Raw genomic sequence first — 7688 nt, 5'->3', positions numbered from 1 at the left:
ATTCATCTTCCCCCCACTATCATCACTACCACTATAACCGCTACCGGTACTACTATTATCACTACCACTATCATCACTACATTCCTCATCATCCCCTCACTGTCATCACTACCACTGTCACCACTACCGGTACTACTGTTCTCACTACCACTATCATCACTACATTCCTCATCATCCCCCACTGTCTTCGCTACCATTATTACCATTACTACTATTATCACTACCACTCTCATCACTACGTACCTCATCATCCCCTCACTATCATCACTACCATTACCACCACTACTACTATTATCACTCCCACTATCATCACTACATTCCTCATTTTCCCCCACTATTATCACTCCCACTGTCACCACTACTACTATTATCACCACCACTGTCATCACTATTGTCAGGTCAGACACTGTTCTGCTACTGGTATCATGTAATCCAGTGTTACCTGTTTCATGGTCGGATCGTCGGTAAATAAGGCCCGATTCACACGACCCGTTTTGGCTCCGACAGGCAGGCCGCCGGCTTGACGCCGACACAATGTTGTGTATTCACATGATGCGTTCCCGGTCCGTCCAGCATCGTTATTCAGTGTGTGCTCATTGTTGTGTGAGGATCATGGCCGGTCGGTCTCTAAGGAATTTGGCGGCAATTGCTCTACTATTAGAAGAAGAGGAGGAAGAAAAAGTTCATGGAAAGAGGAAAAGGTTATGGGTACGCCAGTCACTGAAAAAGAGAAAGTTCAAGGGAGAATTCTGGACCCTGTATAAAGAACTGGCAGATGATGAGGTAAAATTTTTCAGTAGTCCTGCTGGAGCAGTACCTTGGGAGTGGTATAGCATATCCTGTATTTTGGCAAGAAAAACAGTGAATTTTACCTGCAAAAATTATGACTTATAATTTCATGTATAATAAATTATTGACACACTCACCTGGTTTGTTTAGTTCCTCACCAATCGCTTTCAATATCTTATCCTCATGCAGATAATCACTGTACTTCTTGTTAGTCATTTCAAATAACTCTTCATAAGAACGCATAAGTTCGATCAGCATTTCGTCCATGATGCCAAACAATGAACTTTATGTGTTATCTATTGTACATGGACAAGGCGGTAACAGCGAGTCCTGGAATGGACGGGTACGCTACGTGTCCTCGTTCACATGAGCCATCACCAACCCATCAGGCCGGCGTCAGGTCGCCAGCTAGCCGGCCAGGATTTCTCAAGAAGATATCCGTGCTGCATTAGTCGGCTGACAGATGGCTGTCGCCATCAGCTTGACGGGTCATGTGAACAGTTACATTAGAATGCATGTAAGAAATCTCGACAGTGTCTAGCCGCCGGACTACCTGTCTGAACCAAAACGGGACGTGTGAATCGGGCCTAAACCGGCACCCCCAGTGGTCTAGGCCAGTGAGGAGGGTGACTAGACACCCTGCAGGATGAAAAGCAAGACCTGTCAAAGGGCGGATGAGCAATTTATGCCAATGACCATCTAGGAGGGTAGGTGGAGCTCAGTCTTGGTTGGCAATCCACCTGGGAGAAGGAAATGAGGTAAAACCTGGATAGCCATAGTCAGGGATTCCATGCCCCTGTCCATAGGCTACTGGTGAGCCCTCTCCTGACTTGGGAGGTTGGGGTGGGGTTTGTGTCCCCTTCCTGTAAAAAACAACCCAGCACAAAATAAGAGAAGGAAGAGTGATAGGGGTCAGTGCATGTTGCCTGATCCTGACCCAGTTTTGCTGGGAGGTCCTCCCTCAGGAGCCAGCCTGGCAGGGCTTTTTGGGCCATGTCATGTTGGCACCCATCATGATGGTTGCTGGGTGAAGCCTACTGGAACCCAGTGACCGAATGATGGGAGGGGGAACCCCATAGCCCAGACCCTCCTTTTGATTCGTGTCATGGTGGTGCAAAGGATGAGCAATCGCGGGTTTAACCCCTACACCGCGGGCATGTTTACCGATGTTTTGCGTGTGCCGTGGGGTTATTCGGGCTCCGACAGACTCTCAAAAAATATTTGCCAAAAATCAGTTATTAGTCCTAGAATATTAAAATTACATATGCTTATGGCACATACCTTCAGCTTTCTCCTGGAATGTTTGTTGAGCCTTCTTCAGTTACCGTACGACTTGTGGAGACCTCTGAAGTTGGGTAACGAAGTCTCCACTTTACACTTCCCGACAACCCGTAATATGATTACCACAGCCAGATATTAACACTATAAACACTACTCTATGATTTTCAAGTAGTTTGGGATCCATACTCCAAAAAAAAACCCACTGTGAATGCAATGAAAATTACGAGAGCGTCTGACCATCGCACTGGCACTAGTTCACTCTTGGTACTCTGTCATTTATTATTCATAAAACCCCTCACACTTTATATTTCTATTACTATATAACACTTATATATATCTACAGTCTTTATCCATAAGTTTCCTTCAGTAGTATTAGTTTATTGTCACTGTAGGGATTCAATTTCTTTCAGTAAAATACGTAGCATTCACTGTCTCGTCCTGTATACTAGCATTGAGAGTGAATGTCACTTTCATCTTCACTCTCATAACTCATAGTATTCAGACATGCTAGAGTGAAACTTTCACTTTCATTACTCCTAGGGTATATACTCGTATTCTTATAATACTACTCATTTACATTTCTGTTTACTTTCTCTATTTTATTTACGTTATTTACATTTCTATTGTATTTACACTGTGTTAGGCACTGTCACTTGAAGTAACTTATAAAACTATTTTCCATTGTTCACGTATATTTACATTCATTACTTTCACTTGCTGTTTACACATTATTTACACATTATTTACAATTCCACTTGCACTGTTTTACTCAATAGAAAGATCGTAGTCACTCTTTTATCAATTGTCAGCCCTTTACCTCTTTCCACACGAGGTTTAGTAGGGGGTAAAGGTCACAGGGCCCTTTGCATGGGGGTGAAAAAGTCCCTGAAGTCAGCAAGAAGAAACAGACGTACCTCTACTTCGGAAGATGAGAGTAAACTGATAAGGGAGGGCCGTGGTAGAGGCCTACTTAGGGGATATTCAGTGCTACCAATGTTAGCTCTTGAAACAGCTATGTATAGCACAAATGATTGGTAGGAAATCTAGACAATACATTATAAATTAGGTAGTTCCAGGTGAATGTAAATATCACTTAGGCTTCTCCCTTCCCTCCTTACATGTATATTTATTACGAAAATAGATTATACAGCATATTTCAAGGGGAAAAAAACAGCGAAAATTAGCGAACGAGTGCACGTGAGGTGTTGTCAGGTGATAATTAGCCAATTCCAGGTGTATGGCACTCTCACTTACCTTATTTCTTTCTTGTATATATTATTTGGTATAAGAATACGACATAGGGCTTATTTCAATGGATGAAATCAGTGAAAAATTCCAGGGAAGATTTACTTAGCGTAGCAGGGCCGGGCAGGCGAGAGGATAGGGTAATGGAGGGGGGTTAGGGAGGGGAGTCAAGAACGGGGAGAAATGGCTAAATTGTCAACAATGGATGGGAGTACAGATGAGATTAGGAGTGCTGACTAGTGTTGGACATCGGCAGTACTGATAGATGATACAAGCCCCCACTTGGAAGCCCGGGTGAATTCAAAATAACACAGAATCACAAAAGCGACGCCCTGCGGTATGATCCCTTGCTCCCAAGCGTCACGAAAGTGATGCCCTGCGGTTAAGGGGTTAACCTTCTGAAGGCACTGCAGGTGGGGGGTTGGAACGTTCTAAGCCTTTTAGAGGATGATCGACTGACTTCGTTGTCATGAGAGTTGGGGCAATTGGGGGTCGGCATAGCTGCATTCTCTTAAGTGAGGCAACCCGGGCATGGTGAGATCAGTAGTGATGGTTACACATACTACTGGTCTGGCTGTGACGATGGTACCCATCTAAGGGGTGTTGCTGTGGCAGTTGCAGCTCACTTTGTCTCTTGTGTCGAAAGGATTACTCCGATTGACGAGCATATAATGCTGGTGAGGCTGAAGCACTACTTGGGCTTCATCTCTCTTATTGCAGTGTACGCTCGAACTGAGACGAGTGATCTTGAAGAGAAAGAGCTATTCTACACCAAACTTGACTCTGCTGTGGAATAGTGCCTGCGCGGGATACACTCCTGGTTCTGGGCAGGTTTAATGCAGTTACTGGCACTGACAGGGAGAGCTTCGGGGATTGTGTAGGTCCCCATGGCCCAGAAACCAGGAACTCCAATAGTACTTACCTTCTGGATGTTGCCAAAGCCAATAATGTTAAGATTTGCTGGATCCTGGTTCCAGCAGCCAAATCTTCACCACTGGATTTGCTATCCCAGTACCGGAGGGGCTGCTAAGGAGATTGATCACATTCTTGTTAGTACTTGCTGGAGGATCCTTCAGAACTGCAGGGTTTTAAGGAGTGCAGAGTTCTTTGCTACTGATCACAGATTTGTTGTTGCTACTTTAAGGCTACAAATAAAAAATTGAGAGATTCTCAAGATGCCACCTAAAAAGGTTCCATCTTGAGAAACTCAATGATGAGGAGTGTGGATATGAGTATGCAGTGGCAGTCTCAAATCGATTTTAAGTGTTCAGCTCTGTTGAGCATCCTTTTGAACGATGGGATACCTTTAAGCGTGCTACCCTGGCAGCAGCTGATGAGTGTACTGGAGACTGCCCGAGATCAAGGAGAGGATATATCTCTTGGGAAATGTTGCCCACAACTGAGAGTTGTGCTGCTAGACTGGCTGGGGATCAGGAACAGCACAGACTTCTGTCTCAGCAGGCACAAATTTTACTGATAAGGGTCAAGGAGAGGTATGTCAAGGAAATCGCTGAAGAGGTGGAAGCCTGTTTTCATGCAAATGACCTTCGACCCACCTGCAGAGCCCTGAAGAAGCTCCACTCCAGACTCACCTCTCAGACTAACTCTGTTCAGACAGCACATGGACGGCTCATGTCGAGGGCAAACGAGTATAGGGCTCATTGGGCTGAGTACTTTGAGCAGGTATACATGGCCGAACCTCTCAGTGGAGAGTTTCTGTTAGCTGATGTACAACTACTGACGCTGTCCCACCAACTGACGAAGCTGTGCCTTCTCTAGATGAAATCAAGAAGGCAGTGGCAAGGTTGAAATGTGGTAGAGCAGCAGGTGCTTGTGACATCCCAGCAGAATTGATCAAAGTTAGGGGTGAAGCCATGATTAAGGGGTTACATGCAGTTATGGAAGCCATTTAGCAGACTGATATCATTCCTCCTGACTGGACAAAGGGTTTGGTCACCCCTATCTGGAAAGAAAAAGGAGACCAGCATGACTATAGTAACTACTGGGATACTGCAGTGTTCAGTGTGCCTGGTAAAGTTCTTGTTCACATTCTCCTGATGCTTATCTGGGACCATCTGCTAAAGTTTCAGAGGCCTGAGCAATCTGGATTCATGCCCAAGAAATCTACTGTTGACTATATCCTAGCTCTTCGAGTGCTTGTGAAATGCTGTCTTGATTTATGACGAGGTCTGCGAGCAGCCTATGTTGATCTCAAGAAGGCATTTGACTCTGTAAATTGGAAGGTGCTATGGAAACTCCTGCAACTTAATGGGATCTCCGCAGGGATAATCCGACTGATTGCTGGCTTGTACTCAAACACTGAGAGTGTTGCCAAGTGTGGAAGGGGAACATCCGACTTCTTTCCAGCAAGTTCTGGTGTAAGACAGGGATGTGTCCTTGTCCCCACACTTTTCAACACATGTATGGATTAGGTACTGGACCAGACTGTGAGTTGAAGTCGCTGTGAGGTAACAGTTGACAATTTCAGGGTTACTGACCGTGACTTTTTTGATGGTGCAATTATCCTAGTGGAGTCGCTGGAGATACTACTGAGTGACCTCAAGGAATTTCATGAGAATGCGATGCCATTGGTATTAAAGGTTTTCTGGGCCAAGACCAAGGTCCAGGCATTTGGTGGCTTGCTGGATGAAGCAGTTCAGTCTGTTCAAGCATGTGGTGAGGATATAGTAGTCTTGGAAAGATTCACTTATCTTGGTAGTGTGGTCCAAAACAATGGTAGATCAGACAGTGAGACATCTTTTCGCATTGGTCTGACCCACGGGGTTATGGATTTACTCATTTCGGGTATTTGGTGCTGTTGCTATTTGTGTAGAAGGACAAAAGTTCACACATTCAGGGTGCTGGTGCTCCCTGTCTTACTTTATGGCTGTGAGACATGGACACTAAACAGTGACCTGAAGCAGCGAATTGACTCCTTTGGTACCAAGTGTCTCACAGGATCATGGGATATTCCTGGTACAACCAGGGTGAGCAACAAGCGACTACTCCATGAGACTGAATCGAGGCCTATTACCCACATAGTACGTCAACGCCAACTCCAGCTATATGGGCATGTGACCCTGCGGCTGCTCTTGCTCACAGGGTGATCTCTGAACGAGTTAACCCAGAGTGCAGGAGGACAAGGGGAAGGCCACAAAACTCATGGCTGAAGCAGGTCGATCACTCCTGTCGAGAGATACAAAGAGGGGGAAGAGTCGCACAGACGGTTGCACAGAGGGACCCGCGTGGGTGGAGTCGAAGGGTGAGTGAGGTTGTGCTCCCTGTGATGTTTGCCCCGTCTTGATTGATTAATATCATCACTACATTCCCCACTATTATCACTATTATCATTATCACTACCAATATCACCACAACTACTGTATTATTATCACTACCGCTATAATGACTACATTCCTCATCTTCACACTATCTTTTAATATATTTTTGCAAATATATATATATATATATTTACCAATCTAATAAATCTATCACTAGATCGGGTGAGTGGATGGTACCTACTTGATAGACTTATGGGCAGATAGACAGACAGGTAAAAAATAATTATTGATGCCTATTAATCAACTTTTAATCTATTTTTGCAACTACATATAAGCATTTATCTGCAGTAATAAACCTATCACTACATCCGAAGAGTGGATGGTACCTAGTAGATAGATTGATGGGTGGGTAGAGACAGATAGTGAAATAAATATTAATGACTTTTAATCAGCTTTTAATCTATATTTCAATTACCTATATGTACAGTATATATAAAGTAAGTCTATCGCTACATCGGGTGAGTGGATGGTACCTTCAAGATAGATATGTTGGCATACAGGTAGAGGAAAAAATATTGATGCTTTTCAATCAACTTTTAATGTATTTACTCAACTATCCATATGTACTCGGTATCTACTTAACAAATCTATCACTACATTGGGTGAGTGGATGGTTCCTACCTTATAAATAGATAGGGTAGAGAAAATACTGATGCGTTTTAATCAAATTTTAATCTATTTCTGCAATTATGTATACTGGTACGTATCTTTCTAATAAATCTGTCACTACGTCTGGTGAGTGGATGGTACCTACTAGATAGAAAGATAGGTAGGTAGACAGACAGGTCGAGAAAATAAATACTGTTGCCTTTTATTTAACTTTAATTCCATGTTTGCAACTATCTATATGTATCCATCTAATAAATATATCACTAAATCGTGTGAGTGGATGGTACCAACTTTACAGATAGATAAGTAGGTAGACAGACAGAGAAAATAAATATTAAAGCCTTTTAGCAAATATCTATATGCATCTATTTAATAAATCCATCACTACTTCGGATGAGTGGATGGTACCTACTAGATAGATAGATA

At 43.5% G+C, this 7688-nt stretch overlaps 1 protein-coding gene across 1 annotated transcript in view; it reads left to right on the top strand.

Annotated features, from left to right (window-relative positions):
• LOC145413236 (sulfotransferase 1E1-like) overlaps positions 1-4345 on the top strand; it is a 47028-nt gene extending 42683 nt beyond the window's left edge. Inside the window, exon 8 of the mRNA XM_080282967.1 lies at positions 4147-4345. Coding sequence (XP_080139093.1) covers positions 4147-4345 — 199 coding nt within the window. The remainder of the gene's footprint in view (positions 1-4146) is intronic.
• The last annotated feature ends 3343 nt before the right edge of the window (positions 4346-7688 follow it).

Source organism: Coenobita brevimanus, chromosome 95 (genome assembly GCF_032717465.1).
Source record: "Coenobita brevimanus isolate Jiangsu-jjx chromosome 95, ASM3271746v2, whole genome shotgun sequence".
In the NCBI taxonomy this organism is placed as follows: Eukaryota; Metazoa; Arthropoda; class Malacostraca; order Decapoda; family Coenobitidae; genus Coenobita; species Coenobita brevimanus.
The sequence above is the reverse complement of the archived record's forward strand: the minus strand, read 5'-3'. Positions and strand labels throughout refer to the sequence as shown.